General features: G+C 42.3%; 1 protein-coding gene across 1 annotated transcript in view; it reads right to left on the bottom strand.

Annotated features, from left to right (window-relative positions):
• Window positions 1-23149, bottom strand: part of WWP2 (WW domain containing E3 ubiquitin protein ligase 2) — a 150798-nt gene that overhangs the window by 41109 nt on the left and 86540 nt on the right. The window contains exons 7-8 of the mRNA XM_060083582.1: window positions 20649-20776; window positions 7834-8044 (exon numbers count right to left, since the gene is read on the bottom strand). Of these exons, the coding sequence (XP_059939565.1) occupies window positions 7834-8044; window positions 20649-20776 (339 nt within the window). The remainder of the gene's footprint in view (window positions 1-7833; window positions 8045-20648; window positions 20777-23149) is intronic.

Here is a 23149-nt window from a genome sequence, read left to right as displayed (position 1 = left end):
ATGCCACAAACTACAGAGCCCATGCACCCTGGAGCCTGCGCGCCACAACTCGAGAGAGAAAACACACACGCCACAACTAGAGAGAAGCCCGAGTGCTGCAACAAGGAGACCATGCCCCGCAATGAAAGATCCTGTGTGCCAAAACTAAGACCCAACACAGGCAAAAAAATAAAGAAAAAAAAAAGATATGCTCTCACAGACAGGCAAGACAATTCCTAGAGACGGTGTCTATTAAAAAAATTTTTTTAACATTATTGCAGATTTTAAAAACTGTGCAGATAAGTTTGGCAATGCAGGGAAATAGCCACTCTTAAAAAATAGTGAGGGACTTCCCTGGTGGTCCAGTGGCTAAGACTCCAAGCTCCCAATGCAGGGGGCCCAGGTTCGATCCCTGGTCAGGGAACTAGATCCCACATGCCACAACTAAAGATCCTGCACACCGCAACTAAAGATCCCACATGCTGCAACTAAGACCAGATGCAGCCAAATAAATAAATAAATAAATATTTTTAAAAATAGTTAGTGGGAGCAAAAATGGGTATACTCTTTCCTAAGGGTAATTTGGCAACTCAGTCAAAAACCTTTCCTACATGCATACCCTTTAATTCAGCAACTCTGTTTCCAGGACATATCCTAAGGAAATAATTATGTGTCAAAGATTTAGCTTTAAGTGCATCCATCACAGAACGTTGCAGCATGTTACAGAAAAACTGCAAACAACCTAAATGCTCCAAAGTGGAGGACTAGTAAAATAAATTATGTTCATTCTATAATGGGTATTCCATCATTTAAAATATCATTGTGGATAATATAGATTTGTACAGATGTTTACAATATATCAGGTAACAAAAATAAGTGAAAAAATAACATGCATAAGATAATCAAAATTTTGTTTAAAAATTATAAAAATATACTATTTTTCATTAAATCTAAAATGTCACCAATTATAAGATTTTTAACATACCACCAAGAAAGAAAAAAATGCTGCCAATTAAACTATGACACTCCAATGTTTGTAAATCACGTCTTGATTTTAAAGAAGTTAAATGTGAAATAACATGCATATCAGAATCTACAGAACATGGGGGTAGGGGGATCACATATGCGTGTAAAATTTTTACATCAGAGTAAGGAAGTATTTCAGACAGACACAAAAGGCACGTGAAAAAGATGAACAGATTTGGCTAGCTAAAAATTTGAACTCCTGTACAATAAAAAGCAACATAAAAAAGTGAAAAGACAAGCCACAGACTGGGAGAAAATATTTGTAATGCACATAATTGAGAGGGGATTAGTATCCAGCATATATTAAGAAATCCTGCAGATTAAAAAGACAGATAGCAAACAGAAAAATGGATAAAAATATATGAATAGACAATTCACAAGAAAGGAAACTCAAGAACCAAATTAAAATAACATGTAAGAAGAGGTTTTCAAATTAAAACCAGCAAGAAATACCCTTTCACACCCATCAGACTGGCCAACATGAAAAAAAATCTGACAATTCTGAGTTTTAGCAGGAATGCTATGCATGCTCATGGGAGCATGAACTGGTGAGCTGACTCAAAAAGCAATCTGGGGGCTTCCCTGGTGGCACAGTGGTTGAGAGTCCGCCTGCCGATGCGGGGGACACGGGTTCATGCCCCGGTCCGGGAGGATCCCACTTGCCGCGGAGCGGCTGGGCCCGTGGGCCATGGCCGCCGGGCCTGCGTGTCCGGAGCCTGTGCTCCACAACGGGAGAGGCCACAACAGTGAGAAAAAAAAAAAAAAAAGCAATCTGATAGTGTCTACTAAAACTGAAACTGAAGACCTTCATCTTCCTACAAAGAAGAAACCCTAGTTCCAGTACTTGCACTAAAGAAACAAACATGCACACAAAAAGGCATACGCAGAAAAAACTTCATTGTAGCATTGTTTATAAAGGCAAAGATGTAATTATAGTATAAATAAACACAAATATAAAATGTTATTTTTTATATTTTACATTTATATGATATAGAATATACACAGTAAATATAAATAAATTTTAATTATAACATAAATAAAATTTTACCTATTCATACAACAGAAGACCATATAGCAGTTTAAATGAATGTACCAAGTTCCATGTATCTCTGTATATAGGGAATGGGACCAGGGAGGGGTTCACAGGGACTTTCAACTTTACTGACAGTCTTCATCAAGAGGTTAAAAAACAGGGGGGAGGTTTATAGCAAATGCAGCATAATGCTAAAGTTTGATACGGCTCGGTAGGGGAGCCCACAGGTATTTCTTATATTACTTTCTATTCTTATCTGCATGCTTAAAATATTTTACAATTAAAAAATAAATTTTAAAAGCACATACCCTAAGATTGTCAAAAAATTTTGGTAGATGTGTGTTGACGTGTACATGTCTGTATATGTGCTCTTGGGCAAACTGCTTAAGGTTTCCTCATTTGCAAAATAAGGGTGAAAGTAGCTACTACACAGAGTGCCGTGAAGACCGAAATAACCCATGTATGAAACTTAGCACTCCCCAGCACTCTGGAAACATTTAACACATGTTAACTCTCACCAATGATCAGGCAAAAAAATACACAAGGTGCATGAAAAGCACCAGTGGTTAAATCTAGGTGGGTGTGTGTTTGTTATTGCTGTTGTTCTGCTTCTTTCTTCTATCTTTGTTTCTAAGTTTTCCAAAAAAAAAAAAAAACTGTAAAAAATTGTAAGAGCTATTGAGAATGAAAACACTTATCCAGTCATTCAACAAACACTTCTCACTCCAGCTCCCTAGGAGCCAAGTACTATGCTAGGTGCTGGGAATACAAAAACCCAATAATCCCAACTCCTGAGGAGCTCTCAAGAAAGTGTAGTAAAAAAGGAAAATTCCTCATTACACATGAATACATACATATAGCAGGACGAGAACTTCTCATGGGTCAGTCCCAACAACAGTAGAATTTTTGGAAACAAGTCTTTCGTCCTGAGATGAGGAGGAGGAAGCCAGGAACATGTATTATCTGGCATTAACTAAGCATGTAATAATCCCTGTAGAGTCAAGAACTAAACCATACTACTTAGCAAAAAGGCACAAATTCTCCAGTATAATTCTTTAATCCTTTGCTACTAAAGTATGGTCCATGGCTCAAACTGTTACTATTCAGCAACCAGAAAAGTACAGAAGATTCTAGATGTTTAGAAACTTTTGGACCAATTTGACATTGCCACAACATCCAAATATGTGATCTGTAGATCTGCCTCACTGAACAGAACAGAGGACAAAAGAAAAGGTTCATAAGAGATTGAAAAAAAAAAATTAGAACAAACAAAACCAGAAGGAAAAAACAAACAAACAAACAAGGACCAGTTCTTCACAGACAGTTTCAGAAGCACTGCTTTAAAACTCCTTGGGTAAGGATCTTTGGCTAGCGCCAAAATTGAGTTTGGAATGAAATTCAGTGGCAGCAGCTGGTTTATAACTTAGCAGAAAAGCTGCAAATTCCAACGTCTCTTAAAGTGTCTCTACAAAGAAAACATCAAAGAACTCTTACCAGGTTGTCATCCTTGATAGTGTGTCAAGGACCACCTGGAGAAAGGACCTCTGGGTCTCCATTACTGGGCCTGGGGGTAGGGGAAGATGGCAAATCAAACAGATCCAGAAAACACCCTCCTCAATTATTTCTACTCTGAGGCAGGAAACGGCCAGGGCAGCCAATGACTGCAAGAGGAGAGGGATGGTGTGAAGTGGCAGTGCTGAGGTAAGTCGGCAGAGTCCAAACACAACGGCCTCCCTTATGTAAGAAACCACAGCACAGCGCGGGCTGCCAGGGTGAAATAATGTGCCTCTGTGTGAGAGGGCCTGGGCGAGCTGCAGAGCCTGGGACGCACTTGGAGTTTATCTAAGCCATGTACACACGGTCTGTTAATGAGCATTTGGTCCCCAAAGTGGGCTCCCTGCTGATAAAAACCAGATGCGGGGCCAGCTGATCAAAGTGGCCTCCCTCCCCACTGCCCACTGCCTGGACCACTATCTCACCATGTCTCCCGAGCCTTCCTGGCATCCCCTCCTTTAACGGACATTTGCCAGCTGAAAACACCATGCCCTTCCAACAAGCTTCTTTCGTGCTAATTAAATTAAAAGGTAGGGGAAGCAGGAGGGTTTGGAGACAGGGAGAGAGAGGAAAGGGATAAAGGGTGTTCTATTTGGATTTATGTGGCCCAGTTTTCGGTGGCCTTCGGTCACTAAAACACACAGACGGACGTGACATCCTTATGTCCAGTCTCATCTGCTGCAAGTTTCAGAAAGGCAATGCAGCAACTGGAAAAATAAGCCCTTGGGATCCCCAAATGAACTGTGCCCGATCCCTCTGTAAAGGAGATTGAGATGGTAAGGTTAGAAAGAGACAAAGTCAGCTGGATGCCATGAAAAAGCAGTCTAGCATGGCTCAGAAATGCCTTAGCAAAGGGGAGACATGGTCCACAGTGTCTCCCAGGGCATGAGGACCCCTAGTGAGCAGGGAAGAGCATCCTGACCCTTTGAGAGATTCATACTTGAACCCAAAGCCAGACAACCTAGCCTAGTTAGTAACCCCTTAGGGTCTTGTTCTTGGGAAGAAAATGCAGTATTCCTGTCATAGTTCCTCTTTATTTGAGGCATCAAAGAAGCAGAAAACATTCATCCAGGTGGAGAAAAAAATAAAAGATGGCCTTTAAATCGATTCATTAATTCACTACAAGTATGTCTTGGGGGCCGACTTTGTTCCAGGCTTCTTGCCATCTTGGCATTTACAGCCCAGCAGAGCAGAGAGACGCAAAACACGCAATTACACATGTGAGAAGTTACAGTACACAGGGTGGTCTGACCTTGTCTACTGGGGATAGAGGAAGGATTCCCAGAGGAAGTGCTGATTAATCTGAGACTTGAAGATGGATAGAAAGTAATGGACAAAATGGTGAGGAAGTTTCAGAAAGGGTAACCAGCATGGCAGAGGGTCCCAAATCCAGAGAAAGGGTGGTACATCTGTCAAACTAAAATAAGTTACAGCTACAGCTTAGAGAGCAAAGCAAAGAATGTCTTCCACGGAAGGCTTGAGGGGTAGATGAGGTCCTACACTGCAGGGCTTTTTAGGTCTTATTAAGATTTGAGAATTTATCCCTAAAGACAATAGGAAGCCATTGCAGCATTCTAAGTGGTGAAATTTCATGCTCGGAGTTTTATTTAAAAAAGGTTAAAAGTGGTCCCCTGACTCCTGAATGCAAGATACCAGAAATAACAAATACCGTATATTAACGCATATATGATATGTAGAATCTAGAAAATGGTACAGATGCACCTATTTGCAAAGCAGAAATAGAGACACAGATGTAGAGAACAAACATATGGATACCAAGGGGGGAAAGGCGGGGGTGGGGTGAACTGGGAGATTGGGATTGACATATACACTCTACTATGTATAAAATAGGCAACTAATGAGAACCTGCTGTATAGCACAGGGACCTCTACTCAATGTTCTGTGGTGACCTAAATGGGAAGGAAAGCCAAAAAAGAGGGGATATATGTATGCATATAGCTGATTCATTTTGCTATACTGCAGAAACTAGCACAACACTGTAAAGCATCTATACCCCAATTTTAAAAAAAAATTTTAATAAAAATAAAACAAAATAATTTCAAAAAAATTAATAAAATAAAATAATTTCAGAAAAGTAAAAAAAAAAAAAAAAAGATACCAGGAAAAGAGGAATAACTCATCTTGTCTGAATCTCCTAAACTTGTAAATAATCTAGGGCGGGGACGGTAGGTCTGTGAATTGGAAGGCTCACGGTGGAAAGTGCGCCCTTTCTGGCTTGCTGTCACAGAGCCGAGAACTGAAAGCCTGCCATCCTCACCGCCTCACACTCAGCAGTGCCGGTGGCAATCTCCAGGCCCTGAGACAGCCTGCAAAGTACCGGAGCTTCCAGTGGGCACCTGGAAGTCCATCTGGGCTGGAAAACTGGGTCTCGGTACCTTTCTCTGGCCCATGATACATGTTCAAGTGGGAAGTGGCCTCCCCAGACCCACACACAGGGCCTCATCCCATTCTAAACGCTCCAGGGAGAAGGTGCTGTTCAAACTCTACTCAGGAAAAGAGTTTCAGCCTCTAGTTGGGCGGGGGGTGGAGGGTGGGTAGGAGAACAGGCTTCTCTGAGCTGCTCAATCGCCAGACTCAGAATAAAGGGTGTTTTCAAGGCCTGGAGTTTTCCAGCTGCCTGGAAACAGGAAGAGCCCAATCCAGGAGAACAGTAACCCTCACACACGCCCTACATAAAGACACGTTGAGCCATTAGCCCTAATTGCCTGTGACTGACACCGGGAGTGAAGCCCGCCCTCCAGGCAGTTGCTCAGCGGAAAGCAAACAAACAGCTCCTGCAGCACCCGGGCAGCCATTTTCTCTCCTTTCTGCCAAAATGATTCTGCCCCGTTCTCCCCAAATTATATACAGATTTCAAATTATAAACCAAACAAAGGTCTTTCAAGTATTCCTTACCATGTACGAAAGAGGAAAAAAGAAAAGAACGCCTCTGTAGGGAGGAGTTACACACAAGCAATTGCTTATGAATCTTTTCACAAAATCAAAAACTTCACAAAAGACTTTTTGGAGCCACCTCTCAATACCCCCAATTCTCTCCGGGTTTGAGGTATTAAAAACTATTTGCAATACTTTTCACGTGTTCATTGTGTTTTATTAAGAAATATAAGTTAAGTTGTGTGCCAAATGCTGGGGATCGCAAATGCCTTCGGATTTAGGATTTTTTGCTTAAACAACTGGGTTTTCTAAAGTGGTTTAAGAACAATATAGAATGTTATACATCAAGCAAGAGACCATCCATCCTTCCCTTTTCCTTTGTGAATCACCCACACACCACCACCACTGGCCAGACCATGGTGACTGTGGTGATATGGACATTGGTTTCCTCAGTACCAACTGATAACCAGGATGGGCATTGGGACCACAACGGGACTGGCCCTGAAAGTGATCAGTAGTCCTTAGATAAGACTCTGTTTCCCAGTTCAGAATTGTTCTGTTCCTTTATGGTTCCTTCATACCCACTTAAAAAATATCATTCACCAGGTAAAACACCCACCACTGGGTGAGGGCTTCATATACACTGTCTTATTTGAGTCCCTTAACTTCCTGGGGAGATAGATAGGCATGATTATTACCTCCACCTTACCGAGATGGTAAGTCACACAGCCAAAGTCATAAAGGGTTGAGTGGGGAGTTAAACCCAGATCTACTTGATTCCCAGGTCCATGCTTTTAATCTCCACTCACTTTTGGCCTGCTGGGGCCATCTTCTTGTCATCCAAGGCCTTCAGCATCAGATTTAATTCTGAACTAAAAGGTGGCTCCAAGAAAACCAGGAGCCCGTGCTAACGTCAGCCCCAGCCATGGGAATAACATACAGTAATATTCAGAGCCTGAAATCCTCCATGGGCCGTTGAGATAAAACGCAAGGGAGAAAAGCTGTTTTCTAGGCAGGATCTAGGCAAATCCAGTGATGCCGGAGGGCAAAATGAGCTCCTTGTTCCATAAAAGCCACATTCTTTGAGTCAAGCTGTGCATTTCAAGTCACGGTATAAGGTACCATTGATTCTGCCCTAGATGATTTAGATCCTTTTCAAGATTTATGCAGAACGAGCAGTTCTCCCACACCTCCCTTGTTCCTATGCATGGCAGCCTCCCCAGAGACTACTAGCCACCAGGTAATAAATAACCACGTTGTTTCTGCCCTGGTGAAGGAGCCTCAGTTGTTTTTTTATTTCAGGGGGTGGGGAGGGAGGTGCTGCTGTGGGATAGAAGGCTACTCACCCAGCAGGCAGAGCATCAGGGGCCTGGGCAGCCGCTGGGAGCTGCTGGGTGCCCGAAGTGCTGGGCTCCTCTCCTTCCTCCGGCGTGGTCGTGGCAGGGAGAGTCGCGGTGGCGGGGTTGGGGACCGCACTCGATGCCACAGCAGGTGGGGACGCCACAGGAACAGCAGAGGGTCCTTCGGGGTCAGTGGCTGCAGTGGGTTCATCATTCACTGAAAATACAGGAACCGTAGTTTAGAGATCAACTCAGCGTTGTGTTCACATTCACCAGGTTTCTCACTTAACATGGTAACACAGTACCTACAAGGTGACTGTACATGTTACCTGGTGATGGCAAAAAGTTTTACAGAACATAACTTTGGAAAGGACAGCAAGTCAGTGAGGGCCTGCCGGAAGAAAAGTGGGAGATGGAGTTGAAATAAATAGATTATTAAATATTACCTCTTTTATATAACTTCACTAAATTTTTCTAACATGCCATGGTTACGTTTACAGCAATAAAAGAGTAGCAGGAAAAATAATGTACCAGGGAAGCGTGTTAGTGCTACATGGAGCAAGGCCAAGGCCAAAGCCAAGCTTATAGGGTTGTATACTTTTCTTTGTCACTTGTCTGCTAGGCACAAATAGCACCTTCCTTCAAAAAGCTCCATACACACTAAGAGGTAGAAAACTTCCAATAATGTGCTTGTTCTTTTAAAGACTCATGCTCAAAGTGGGGGGCAAGGATTAACACCCTAGACGGAAAAGATGGGGCTGTGAGAGAAGGGACTTGTCTCCAAGGTAACAATAGACAAAGAGACAGAAGTGAAATAAGCTGATTCCTGAGTCTCCTCATTTTTCCATTCCTTTGATGATCACTCATGTTCACAAGGATCCCAAGGCACTGCAATATCCTCTCACTCAGAAAGGGATCAAATGCGGTTTCAAAGAATTAAAATTCTTTGAAAATGGATAAGCCATAAACAGAGAATCTTCTACATATGTGATTGCATATGTGTACATTTACACTAGAATTTCGTAGGAAAACCCCTTGGTTTAGCCTCATCTTCCTAATTCAGAAACTCTTTTTGCAGTTCCCCTAACAAATGGCTATCCAGATTGAACATTTCTTCTGACAAGCATCTTGCTACAGAGGCATTCCATTGTTGAACAGATGTAGCTGCCAGAAAGATTTGTCTTATGGTAAGCTGAATTCCACTAGATGGTTTTAGTCCCCACACCCCAAGCAATATAAAATAAGTATCCGGCCACCCTGTTTCTCATCCACCCTCTCTATTCCAGTAAAAGGCCTACTATTTCTTTAATGTCTCTAGGTTACTCTCTTCTTATGACCTGGCTGCCCTCTTGTAGATATTTTTTTCTATTGCCTCCCATTTCTAAATAATGGTATCATGAACTGAACATAATAAACGAGATACCATCAGACCAGCAGAGTCAGATTTCCAATATAAAAGATAGTAGTTATATTTATAGAACACCAGTTATATTTATAGAATACCAGAACGCCAGCCAAAGTACACGTCATTGCTTTTTGGATTATCTCATTTAAGCCTCATACACAAGCCCATTTTACAGTTGAGGAAACTGAAGCTCGAAGAGGTTAAATAACCTGCCAAGGTCACAGGGCACCTAATTCACACCCCTGCTGTCTGCCTCCAGAGCCTGAACCCTCACTCACTATACTCTACTTCTCCCTCTCTGCGCATCCTCTAATGCAGCCCGGGATTATAATAACTCAGAGGCAACCACATGAGCCTGTCGGCTAACGTGAGACTGGTGGTCAGCTGAAACTAAAATTTCTTCACATGAGATGATGCCAAGCTTGATCTTAACAAACAGCAAAGAGCCTAGGAACTACCTATGATTAATTTAAATAATCTGCTTTCTCTTCAGTATATGAAATATTGTCTGGCACACAGACTAAATTAGTTGTTTAATAAATGACTATATTTTATGCAACTGATGTTTCCTCAACATAAATGCAAGAATTTTTATTGATATTCCTAGTCTATCTCAGCTGAGTTAGTAAAACACAACAGATGGCAATTATTTTTATGCAAATCTATAAGTTTTACTCAATTCCAATGAAAAAACCATCATGACCTTTATGAGAACTAAATAAATTCATTCTAAAATGTATAAGTAAAACTAAACACAGAAGAATAGCCATAAAAATTCTAGAGATGAAGAGTCTTGTGTGCATGGGTGGGGGAGAGGGGAGGAGATAGTTTTCTAAGGTATTAATTAACCCATATTATAAAGCTACAGCACTGATACATGAATAGGCAGATGTCGATTAAATAAACAAGATAGTTCAGAAATAGAATTAAATACACATGGGAATTAAGGAATTTAGTATATGACAAAGGTGACATTTTAAATTCCTACAGAAAAGACAGACTATTCAATAAACAGCACTGTGACAAGTGGGTAATGTACTGGACAAAAACTGAGATATATTCCTACCTCACTCCTTACCTCAAAATAAATTCCAGATAGATCAGAGATTTTGACATAAAACATAAAATCACAGAGGAACCAAAGAAAATGGAGAACAGTTTTATAATCTCGAAGTGGAAAAGACAGAATCTAAAAGTTATAAACTATTGATGAATTCAACTACATTAATTTTTTTTAATCTAAATGGCAAAAAACCACCATAAGCAAAATTAAAATCAAAAGAAAAACAACAAACTGGGAAAGATTATCAATTCATATTACAAACAAGTTGCTAATTTCTTTGATATGAAAAAGGCCTCTACAAAACAGTAAGAAAGGGACTTCCCTGGTGGCGCAGTGCTTAAGAACCCACCTACCAATGCAGGAGACATGGGTTCGAGCCCTGGTCCAGGAAGATCCCACGTGCCGTGGAGCAACTGAGCCTGTGCGCCACAACTACTGAGCCTGTGCTCTAGAGCCCAACAGCCACAACTACTGAGCCCACATGTCACAACTACTGAAGCCCATGCGCCTACAGCCCGTGCTCCACAACAAGAGAAGCCACCGCAATGAGAAGCCCACGCACAGTGACGAAGAGTAGCCCCTCCTCGCCGCAGCTAGAGAAAGCCCACACAGCAATGAAAACCCAACGCAGCCAAAAATAAATAAATTAATTAAAAAAAAACAAGTAAGAAAAAGACCAAAAATATGCAGACACTTCACAGTTAAGGAAATACAAATTACCCCTAAACATACGAAAAGATGCTCAACCTCAATTATGATACAAAAAAAATGCAATTTAAGGCTATAATGAAATGCCATTTTTTAACCTATCACACTAGCAAGAGTGAAAAATATTCAACCACACTGATAAGAATGTAAGAAAAACTGGATTTTCACATACAGCTGGTAAGAGGAGAAACTGCTAGAACCTCTGTGGAGTGCAGCGGGGCAATACCAAAAATTTAAATACAATAATTGGGAGGTGGGGGGAAGCTTGGGTGGGTACAGAGGAGAGAGGTCAGGGGGCCTACAGGTGAAATTAAAATGGCCATGAGTCAATAACAGTCAAAGCTGGGTGATGGGTTCATTGTAATATTCCTTTTTACTTTTGTACATATTCAATGTCTGTGGCACAGATGGAGTATGTACTCCCATCAGGAGAGGCACATAATGTCTGGTCGTTTCTCTTTTGCAATGTTAGCAGCCATTGATGATTATTGCCTAAATCCACTAACTGGTAAAGAACCGAAAAATAGTAATATTCTAATTCTATCACGCCTCTAAAGAGAAATTTCCCCTATCAACTATTTGGTTACTTTGAGGTTCAGTTTGTAAAGAAAAGGCAAGAGAATTGCTTGAGTCTTTCCTTTCATTTACCAGTTTTCAGAAGAATGAGTTGATACTCTCATGTCCTCCAAAAATAAACAGTGAAATTTTGCTCTGTTTAAAAACCATTATGGGGACTTCCCTGGTGGCGCAGTGGTTGAGAGTCCGCCTGCCGATGCAGGGGACGCGGGTTCGTGCCCCAGTCCAGGAAGATCCCACATGCGGCGGAGCGGCTGGGCCCGTGAGCCATGGCCGCTGAGCCTGCGCGTCTGGAGCCTGTGCTCCTCAACGGGAGAGGCCACAGCAGTGAGAGGCTTGCATACAGCAAAAAAAAAAAAAAAAACAGAAAAAACAAAAACAACATAAAAACCATTATGAGTTCTTGGATTTAAATATATTTAAAGCATTTCAATCTTTTGTGATTATTGTTCTTACTGAAGCTAAAATTGTCCCCATCTTTGGCTGGGGTTAGCAGAAGAGGGAAGGGCCAAAGATCTTCAAGTTGGCTTCAAGTTCTTTGGAAAAAATTCTAAGATAATTAATAAGTGGGAAAGTGCAGAACAGCATATATATTGTGCTACTATTTGTGTGTGTATGTTCAAAGAATATGCTTGTATATTCAAAGAATATCTTGGAAAGAGTCATACGAAACACAACAGTGACTGCCTCTGGGGAGGGAAGGGGAAGCTGGAAGTCCAGAATAGGAAGGAGACTTTCTTTACACTGTTTAAGCTTTTATATCTTTAAGGTATTGACAACATACATGTACTGCCTATTAAGAAAATTTTTATGGGGCTTCCCTGGTGGCGCAGTGGTTGGGAGTCCGCCTGCCGACGCAGGGGACACGGGTTCGTGCCCTGGTCCGGGAAGATCCCACATGCCACAGAGCAGCTAGGCCCGTGAGCCATGGCCGCTGAGCCTGCGCGTCCGGAGCCTGTGCTCCGCAACGGGAGAGGCCACAACAGTGAGAGGCCCGCGTACCGCAAAAAAAAAAAAAAAAAAATTTATGAAATTGTCAACCAGGAAAAGAACAAAACCAGAGCCCTGTAGCATGCCAGTGGAAAAGACCGCCTAGTCAATACTATTTGGATCTTACCATTCATGCCGCTGCAAATCTAGTTAAAAGGGTTCCCACCAGGACTGCATCTGTCCACAGAGCTATCCGAGAGCCTTTGATTCACCAGAGTAGTTCATCTGTTTAAGAGCTTTGTGGTTTCTCGAGTTTAGATTTGGAAACAGAATGTGAAAGCCAGATATCCTAGCATTGAAACTTTATGTGTCCATGCTTACACTCTCTGCTCTCAAAGACTCTGTATGTGTATGTGTATGGGCATACCTCAGAGATATTGCAGGTTTGGTTCCAGACCACCACAATAAAGCAAATATCGCAATAAAGCAAGTTTTTTGGTTTTCTAGTGCATGTAAGTTTTGTTTACACTATGTTGCAGTCTATTAAGTGTACAATAATAGCATGATATCTTAAAATACAATGTATACTTTATTGCTAAAATGCTACCCATCATCTGAGTGAGTCGTAATCTTTTTGCTGGTGGAGGGTTTGAGATATTGCAAGAACTGGGGAATTCTCTGGTGGTCCAGTGGTAAGGACTCCACACTTTCACTGCCGAGGGCCCAAGTTCAGTCCCTGGTCAGGGAACTAAGGTCCCACAAGCCACACGGCATGCCCAAAAAAAAAAGAAACATTGCAAGAGTTACCAAAGTATGACACAGAGACACGAAGTGAGCAAATGCTATTGGAAAAATGGTGCTGGCAGATTTGCTTGATGCAGGGTCGCCACAAACCTTCAATTTGTAAAAAAAAAGAAGAAGAAAAAATGTGATATCTGTGAAGCACAATAAAGCAAAAAGAGATAAAACAAAGGTGTGCCTGTATATACACACATGTTCTTAGAACATAAGTGCTTGAAACCTCAGAAGTAAATCCAAACCATTGCAGCTTACAGTCAGAAGAAACCAAAGTTCAGATAATTCAGTTACTGCGTCATGGTCACCCTGGTAAAAAAGTGACAGAGCGCCACACTTGAGCCATGACTTCAAGTAGAGAGAAAAACTGGATTGACAAAGACGAGGAGTTACAATTTCATCATGCCTTAGAAAATTGCTGTATTTTACATTTAAGCTCTATTCAGTATAGCCAGTGTTCTCTATTAATCATAATTATTTGATGTACACAACTTATCTCCCCCAAAAGACAGCATCCTTCTTGAGAATATCGGAAAATTTGTTTTCCTTCATTTTTTGCTACTTCCATTCTCTACCTACTACATTCTTGTCTCCACCCCTTTGCTCACTTCAGCCCTCCTTCCCTAGAGGCTCTCCCCACCACTTCAGCCCAGACGGATCCCGTTGCAGAGCCCACAGCACCTGTGGCCTTGGCTACTCAACCTCGCAGCCCCTGTGACATCTGCTGTGTTGGTACTTGGCTGACTGGGGCTTTTCAGCTTCTTTCCCTGAAACAGACTATAGGGCAGAGACCTTATTTCATACTTCTTCACACTGTCATAGCGCTTAGCAAAATGGCATTCGATAAATATTGATTGAATAAATACTTGTTTAATAGGCCTAATAATCTAGCAAAAGATATCTGAAATAAAACCGCCTCACATTTGGGTAACACTATCACTTGCAAAGCAGGTTCTTTTTAAATTTTTAAAATTTTTGAATAGTTTTAAATTTATAGAAAAGTTACAAAGATAGCACAAAGATAGCATGCCCTTCATCCATGCTACTACTACCTTGCTGAACTATGGCACATTGTCAAAACTAAAAAAATAACATTAGTATATTACTATTAATTAAATTCTAGAATTTATTTGGATTTCACCAGGTTTTCCACTAATGTCCTTTTACTACTCCAAGATCCAATCCAGGATCCCGTGCTGCTTTTCACAAGTTCATTCTCATTAGCTCACTTATCCTCCTAATAACCCCATGAGGAAGGTAGTATTATTCCCATTTTACTGAAGGTAAAACTGAGGTTCCCAGAGGTACCACTCAGAGAGGTGCCAAGCAAGTAGCAGAACCAGCACTCAAATCCAGAAGACTATTGAACAAAAACAATGGAAGGAGGTGGGAGGAGGAGAAATGAAGATGGCTTAGATGGCTTTCCTGTGTGGGAAAGAAAAGCTGGGTACCGAGAGGGTAAATGGGATAAGGTGGTAAAACGGCTGATTTCTGCAACTGTGGGTATTTCACAAGGTTCCCTCTGTGATGTTGGTTAAACATTCTAACTTTCTGAATCAGATATTCATTCAGGACTAAGACATACTCTAGTCACAGTTGGCCAAAAAAAGATCAGGAATTGGAAATTCTTTTTCTTAATCCTAGACAGGCTGCCAGCTCACTGTGTGTTCCAAGATCTTTAGGTGTGTGTGTGGTGTAGCACAGACGCTCACTGGACACACAGGTCTTTTCAGCCCCCTCACTCGGGCATGGAGAAGGCGACTGCCAACAATGGAAGCTTTTTAAACTGAAGATCAGCTCGTAACATATGATACACGGTAAAGCAGTTGGTATCTCTCATCCATGAAACCCAAGCAATGCCTTCTAATGCAATCGATCAACTCAGCTCTTCAAGGGAGCGGACCAAAACTAGAAAAATATTTCATAATTAGTATGACACAGGGTGGGTGAGGATTATATTTTAAAAAGCAATTAAATTAGATGGAAAAAAGAAGAAAAACTTAAAAATGGATAAAGCCATACCATGTCACCTGATGGGAAAGTTCAATCTTTCCTTGCTCCATATGTAGATTCATACATTTTTCACTTACATTCCACCACGCTTCTAAGCATTCAAAGTCTGAAATTTGTTTTGAAAATGTATAAACTATCAAAAAATATCATGGAGAAAAAGCAATAAGGTAGGACTAGCCCTTCCAGACATTAGAAAAACATCCTATAACATGTCGATAATCAAAATCACGCAAGACTGACTCAAAACCTGAAATAAATGGGATAAGTAAAGAGTCCAGAAATGAATACTCACTGCATATAAGAATACAGTAAGTGATAAACACTGAGTAAAACCACAGAAAGAAAAAAAGTAATTAATGTTTACAGGATAATAAGACACTGCTATAGAGAAAAATTAATTGAAACCCAACTTTCACTATATTTATGTATGTATAGATACAGATAAACCAGTATAATTTCCAGTGGGATATTTTTAACATGAAAAAAAAGTAAAACAGAAAATATTTATTCCATCTAGAGACAAGAGAGAATCTTTTCACTACTGAAGCAAAAGTTAAAATTATAAATATTAAAAAAATGCTCAGGCACAATTTTTTTTAAGTTTTTAACTCCTTTGCTACAGAAACCACAGAAAATGAGACAAAGGGCAAAACAATGATATAGTGGGAAAACTTATAATCACACAAATACCAGATAAAACTTGTACCTAGATACTTCACACCCATTAGGACGGCTAGTACGGGGAAAAAAACCAAACCAAACCAAAACAAAAAAAACAGAAAAAAACAAGTGTTGGCAAGGATGTTAAAAAATTGGAATGCTCATTCACTGCTGGTGGGAAAAGACAGTACAGCCGTTCTGGAAAACAGTTCGAGGGTTCCTCAAACGCTAAACATAGAATTACCCTATGACCCATCAACTCTACTCCAACGTATACAGCCAAAAGAATTGAAAGAACAGACTCAAACAGATACTTGGACACCCATGTTCACAGCAGCATTCACAATAGCCAAGGAGCGGACACAACCCAAATGTCTATCAACAGATGAATGGATAAATTAAACATGGTAAAAACATACAACAGAATATTATTCAGCCTGAAAAAGGAATGAAACCCCGACACATGCTACAACGTGGATGAATCTTGAAAACATTATGCTAAGTGAAATAAGCCAGAGACAAAAGGTACCTAGAATAAGCAAATTCATACAGACATAAAGCAGAACGAAGGTTACCAGGGGCTAGGGCTGGGGGGTAGGAGGAAGGGAGACTGTTTTTGTGTAAAAGGTACAGAGTTTCAGTTTGGGATGATGAAAAGTTTCTGGAAATGGATAGTGGTAAAGTTGCACAACACTGTGAATGTACTCAATGCTACTGAATTATACACTTAAAAATGGCTTATATGGGGGCTTCCCTGGTGGCACAGTGGTTGAGAGTCTGCCTGCCGATGCAGGGGACACGGGTTCGTGCCCCAGTCCGGGAAGTCCCACATGCCGCGGAGAGGCTGGGCCCGTGAACCATGGCCACTGAGCCTGCGCGTCCGGAGCCTGTGCTCCGCAATGGGAGAGGCTACAACAGTGAGAGGCCCACGTACAGCAAAAAAAAAAAAAAAAAAAAAAAAAAATGGTTTATATGGTAAATGTTATGTTATGAGCATTTTACCACAATTTTATTAAAAACCTGTACTTAGACTATATAAATCTCTAAAATAAACATCTATAACTCCATGAAACTGAACACCATGAAAAAAGTCGCTTAAGAGAAAAGCAACTGATAATTGTAGAAATGCAATGAGGTTAAATGATAAGGTGGCACCCAATACCTGTTAGCAAAATGACAAACCAGTATTTACAAGGTCAAGGGAAAAATAAACCTCATATGCCATGAGGAAAATTTTACAGTGCCTTGGGATGTATGATTATTTCAGACCTTTTGGAAGGCACTCTGGTAACACACTTTAGATTTTAAAAATTCTCATCCTTTGACTCAAGAACTCCATTCTGGAAGAAACAAAGTTGTGTGCAAAGAATGTTTACATCAGGATTTTGTTTTACAAAAGGGAAATACACAAGGACTGCAAAATGGTTATATGAGTTATGGCATATTAACTGTGAAATAGTATGAGGCCACTAAAAAAAGGTAAACAAGAAGACCACTGATACATGAACATGTGTAACAAAAATAATGAAATGGAAAAAAGAATATCTATCCGCGCTGCATAATTATAACCATATAAAATTATTCGTAAAGACAAAAGCTATCTGAGAGCTTACTATGTCCCAGGCACTGTGCTAAACATGCTACATGTTTTATATAGTTTATTCCTTATAACAACGCTATGAGATATATAATCTTGTCCTAATTTTATTAATGAGAAAACTAAGGCCCAACTAGTCCCTGGGTCTTACACACATGCTGTACCCCGGGGGCAGAATCTGACTGCAGTCAGTGTGACTCCCCACCTTACATGCATGGAAATCACATTTAAGGGAGGAACGAGTGAGAGATGTAATTTTTTTGGGGGGGGTGGGTAAAGTTTTCAAGAAAAAATTAGAAAGTAAATCATTGCACACAAGTCTCAATAAAATGCTATACCATTAGCCTAGTCCTTGATTCCACCACTTCTAAAACTCAGAAATATAATATTTATACAGACAGACCGCCATTCACTTTCTTTTTATAAAAACGGATACTTTACAGTTGTGATGTGAAAAAAACACCTGGAAGTCAGCTCCGTCTTTGCCCCAGATGTCTTTTTCATGCATAGCTGCAGAGCACAGCCAAAAAGGCTTGCTAAATAAATCTTGTATGTCTCTGGAAACATTTCCTGGAAGCACGGCTTTCCACCACCACCATTTTGGAACTGGTCCTCGCAGTTCGAACAGCGGTATATGGAGATGTCCATACACCTGTATGTCCATACAGGGATGGAGATGTCCTCAATCAGAGCCTCAACCCCCTTCTAGTTTTATGCTACCAAAGAGGGGCGCTTCTGTCTGCTCCCCAAAGGAAAGGTGAGATCTTTCTGTACCCCTTGGATAGACATTAAAAAGCCTACAAAGTCCAGGCTGGCTGTGAGCCAAATGTGAACCATCATCAGAGCAGAAAGGAGAGAAACAAGATAGGGGCCAAGGCCTTAGTATTTTAACAGGCAGAAATCCCTAACATTCAATGACTGTCCTTCACAGACAGGTTTGGGAACAGTTTGGGCATTCAGACACAGCACCATAAGACATCTCCAAGGCAGTTTGGGGTTACAGATATTTGGCTTTCGGAACACGTGGCTGGCACGTGCCTCATCTGCTGAAATACATAATGTTCCTGGAGATAAGCACAATACACAAAGGTACCTAAAAATAAGAGTAGGGGAAACACAGACCTGTTTAAATGTCCAAGGAGAGTTACTCAAAGACCATCACCACAGAAAGGCAATTTACCCATAGGTGGTTTTTTTTTGGGGGGGGGTGTTTTTTGGGGGTTTTTTTGGCTGTGCCGCGCAGCATGTGGGATCCTAGTTCCCCGACACAGGATCGAAGCTGTGACCCCTGCATTGGAGGCGTGCAGTCCCAACCACAGGACAACCCAGGAAGTTCTACCCATAGTTTTTGTAAGACAAGCAGAGATGGCTGGGGGAGACCAGCATCACAATGAGGGAGGCCCCTGGAGGAACAAAGTGGCTGGTATCACGTCTGTGGCATCCAGGAAACAACGGGTTCCAGAGCCAGTTCCCCTTGCCCATTTGTGAACACTGGCCCTCATCTATGAGTGACTTTTTGTTTTCATCACGCCACATGGCTTGTGGGATCTTAGTTCCCGGACCAGGGGTTTAATCTGGGCCCTGGCAGTGAAAGAGCCGAGTCCTAACCACTGGACCACCAGGGAATTCCCATAAGTGACTTATTTGCTTAAGAGAAACATGTTTACTGGTGCTTGCGGAGCTGCATACAGTATTCTGTAATGCAGTCCACGGCCCCCACCTCGCTGTCCCCACCACACAAACGGGAAGCCAGGCCACCCCTGGCTTCTGTAACTGGCAGTTCCAGCACTTGGACATGGCGGTTGGCAAAGGAGCACCAGGCAGGCTGAGACAGCTACCGCTTATGCCCCTCACCTCCAGCTCATCCTCGTCCTCAAGGCTCGGGGGGAGCTCGCTAACTCAATTCCTGCAGGCGGGTCCCAAACTCCAGGGAGAAAGTCAGGCCACTGCACACACAGTGAGCCTTGCGGGACACAGGCCACTCCACCCTGCAGTCTGCCGCAGACAACAGTAGAGCCGGGCACGCTGAGCTATCAAAGGGGCTCTGCAGCCCTCATGCAGTGCTGCAAGAGAACTAACAGTCATTAGAAAGTAATCCCAACCGACTTCTCCTGCTCAATAAGTCTGTCACACAAAGGGCAGGAACAGTACCATGGTAATGCTTATGTGAAGAAGCTGTGCTGCTCTGAACTTCCCGACCTTCCTGCCACACCTCTGTTATCACAAGCATCTACAAAATTATTTCGGTGTCTCTTACTGATTTAAACACCTGCATTTCCCCCACCTACAGCTTATCAGAGCAAACGCCCATGTCCCTTCCCAACTGCCCCAAATTAAGACAAATTACCAAATGACCAGCAGTCACAAAAGATATGACAATCTTCAAGATGTTTAGGAAAAAAAACTTTTTTGGGGTCCTTTCCCCTTTTTAATTCAACACTGTCCAGATGAGACAGGAGGAAAACATGACAAAAATGGATTTGTTCTGAAATAGGTCCTTCTCTTCCCACTTATGGGGAAGCAGGATCAAGTGGATGTGGAAGCGCCATCTACTCTCAAATGGAACAAATACTCTCAATGGAACAGCCGCAGGAGGCCCCCCAGTGGCAGCTGGGCTTTGCTCCTGGTCTGGCATCCCAACCCGCTCAGCAATGCTGCCATCTTCTCTAAGCCAGCTCTTCACAACAATCCTTAGCCTTCTTTCTCCCTAGTCTGATTATTCCCTTAAATTAAGGAAATGAAAAAAACGTGTCATGTGTAAGATATTGTCCCCCTCACAAAGAAATCCGATGTTGATAAGAAATGAATTTAAATATCAATAGTTTTTATTTCTGTACAGAGGAAGATTTCAGACGAGCACAGTCATGTGGAGAATAACCTTGGCTGTACACACTATGCCAGAGAGAAAAGAAGACGGGTCATGGAAGGACTGATGGATTCAAATTCCATCTTAGTGCGGGAGTCTCCTCTCGCCCACCCTGCATCCTGACACAGCAGGCAGGGTCCCGACTCCATGTGAGAACAAGTTAGAGGCCATGCTTTAGTCTGGGCTGGTGCTCTGTGCTGTCACTCACCTGTGCCATTGGCCAAGCCACTGTGGCTTGGGTTCTTGAGGGGCTGATGCTGCCGGCTGCTAGTACCGGGGCTCTGCTCACCGGTTGCCGTGGCTGTTCTGGCTGAACCACCTGAATGTCTGTGTGTCCTGGGGGTTCAAAATATAAAGCAGACAGATATAAGTCACTGTGAAAAAGACAGAGGTGTGCCCCACCTGAGTCACTGTATTCCCTCTCTTGCTATTTATGGGAAATAAGCCCTGTAGTCCTTCTAGTCTTTGACTCAACAGAAGCTGGCCCTGAATGGAGAGACCCATGTAAGCTTCCTTCTTGGTAAAAGCACAGAAGGCAACTTTCGGTAAACTTTTCCATTTGAAGTGAACAAATCCAGAGTGAATTTCCCCCACATCTGAAATAACCAGCAAAATATCCCGTGACCATCACATTATTTTTATTGGGCTTGAATGTAAGAAATAAACAAGAATCACTGAACAGGCTACAGATGACACATTTCTCCCATTAGCCAAAAAAGAGCCCAAAACTTATCCAAATCCATATTCTCTATGGCTAGAAACATGCTTGCCTTGGGAATAAAAGTCAAGGGGCATTAGACAACTTCAACCAATGTGTACGTTGACATGTTTTATCTAGAAAAGATGATTCAACATCCATGCAAGTAAATGAGGAACAAATGCAGAGAAGGATCTGTACCACAAGGAGAATGGTGGAATACAGCAGCAGAGGCTCTATCTAACATCTTCAGAGGACACAAGGCAACAGGCAGTACATGTCCTCACGGTCCTGTCGTAGCTTGATTTTGTTCACTTGATGGAAATGTCTAAGCTTCCCTGCCTTTCTCAGTTTTGTCAAAGGAGATTATTCTACTTCCTACTCATTATATACTACTTTTCAACAGTGAGATGATTTAAGTACTACCCAGTGAGGAAAAGACCACCCCTCTCCAGGCAGAGAAACAGAGATCCAGAGAACAATTTACAACCACGGGACTCGGGGCAGTGACAATACCACCAACAATAAACGTGAAAACAATGACTATGGAAGAATTTAATATTCATTGAGCTGGAATATTATGTTCCAGGTACCTGTGGTGTGCTGTGCACTTTGCATATATTATCTCATTTAACATGGCAACCCTAGAGGTGGCTTACTATTATTATGCTCATTTTACTGGTGAAAACAGACACCGAGAAAGTGAGCAATGGAGCAAAGACTCGAATCCAGGTGCTCTAAGGTCAAGAGCCCACGCTCTCTGGTTGGAGGCTGGGGGTGGGAAGCCTGGACTTAAGCTGAATCCCTTCCAGGCTATTCATTGGTCACTTGGTCAATGGCGAGACAAAGACCTCTAATAGAAAGCTCCCAGAAATAGTCACAAATGTAGAAAATAAACGTATGGTTACCAGGGGATAAGCAGGGGAAGGGATAAACTGGAAGACTGGGATTGACACACACACACTACTATATATAAAATAGATAACTAATAAGGACCTACTGTGTAATAGCACAGGGAACTCAACTCAATACTCTGTAATGGCCTATATGGGAAAAGAATCTAAAAAAGAGTGGATAGGGACTTCTCTCGTGGTCCAGTGGTTAAGACTTCACCTTCCAATGCAGGGGGTGCAGGTTGGATCCCTGGTCAGGGAGCTAAGATCCCACACGCCTTGGGACCAAAAAACCAAACATAAAACAGAAACAATATTGTAAGAAATTCAATAAAGACTTCAAAAATGGTCCACATCGGGCTTCCCTGGTGGTGCAGTGGTTGAGAATCTGCCTGCCAATGCAGGGGACACGGGTTTGAGCCCTGGTCTGGGAAGATCCCACATGCCGCGGAGCAACTGGGCCCGCAAGCCACAACTACTGAGCCTGCATGACACAACTAGTGAAGCCCGCATGCCTAGAGCCCATGCTCCGCAACAAGAGAAGCCACTGCAATGAGAAGCCCGTGCACCGCAGTGAAGAGTAGCCCCCGCTCGCTGCAACTAGAGAAAGCCTGCACACAGCAACAAAGACCCAGTGCAGCCAAAAATAAATTAATTAATTTTAAAAAAAAAGGACAAAAGAAAAAAAGCCTCTGTGATTTTGTACTCACAGCCCACAGCAGAGGGCTCACCCACTCTGGGCGCAGCAGGCCACGGGGCAGGGGAGGGGGGCAGCATAGAAAATGTGACACTCGTGTCACACGCACAGGCTCTGACAGGCCCATGATTCCTTCTAGGTCCTGGGCTCCTTGTCCCTCTGCAGAGCAGCTGGGCATGACAACAGGGTGGGTCCCATTACTCTCCTAGCCCCTCCCTCCCTTCCCCAAAGGGGCGTGCGGTCAGAGTTGAGAGAGAATACTTTCAGAAATGTTCAACCACTAATGACAGCAGCACACCCTGAATGACAGGCTGGTGCAGAGCCCGGATTAGCCTGTAAACCAGGGGCAGCTGGGACTACTTTGTGTGAATTGCCACCTCCCTGCCCGTGGCTCACGGCCACCCAGCCACACACACACACAC

The sequence above is a fragment of the Mesoplodon densirostris genome, chromosome 19 (genome assembly GCF_025265405.1).
Source record: "Mesoplodon densirostris isolate mMesDen1 chromosome 19, mMesDen1 primary haplotype, whole genome shotgun sequence".
Lineage (NCBI taxonomy): Eukaryota > Metazoa > Chordata > Mammalia > Artiodactyla > Ziphiidae > Mesoplodon > Mesoplodon densirostris.
The sequence above is the reverse complement of the archived record's forward strand: the minus strand, read 5'-3'. Positions and strand labels throughout refer to the sequence as shown.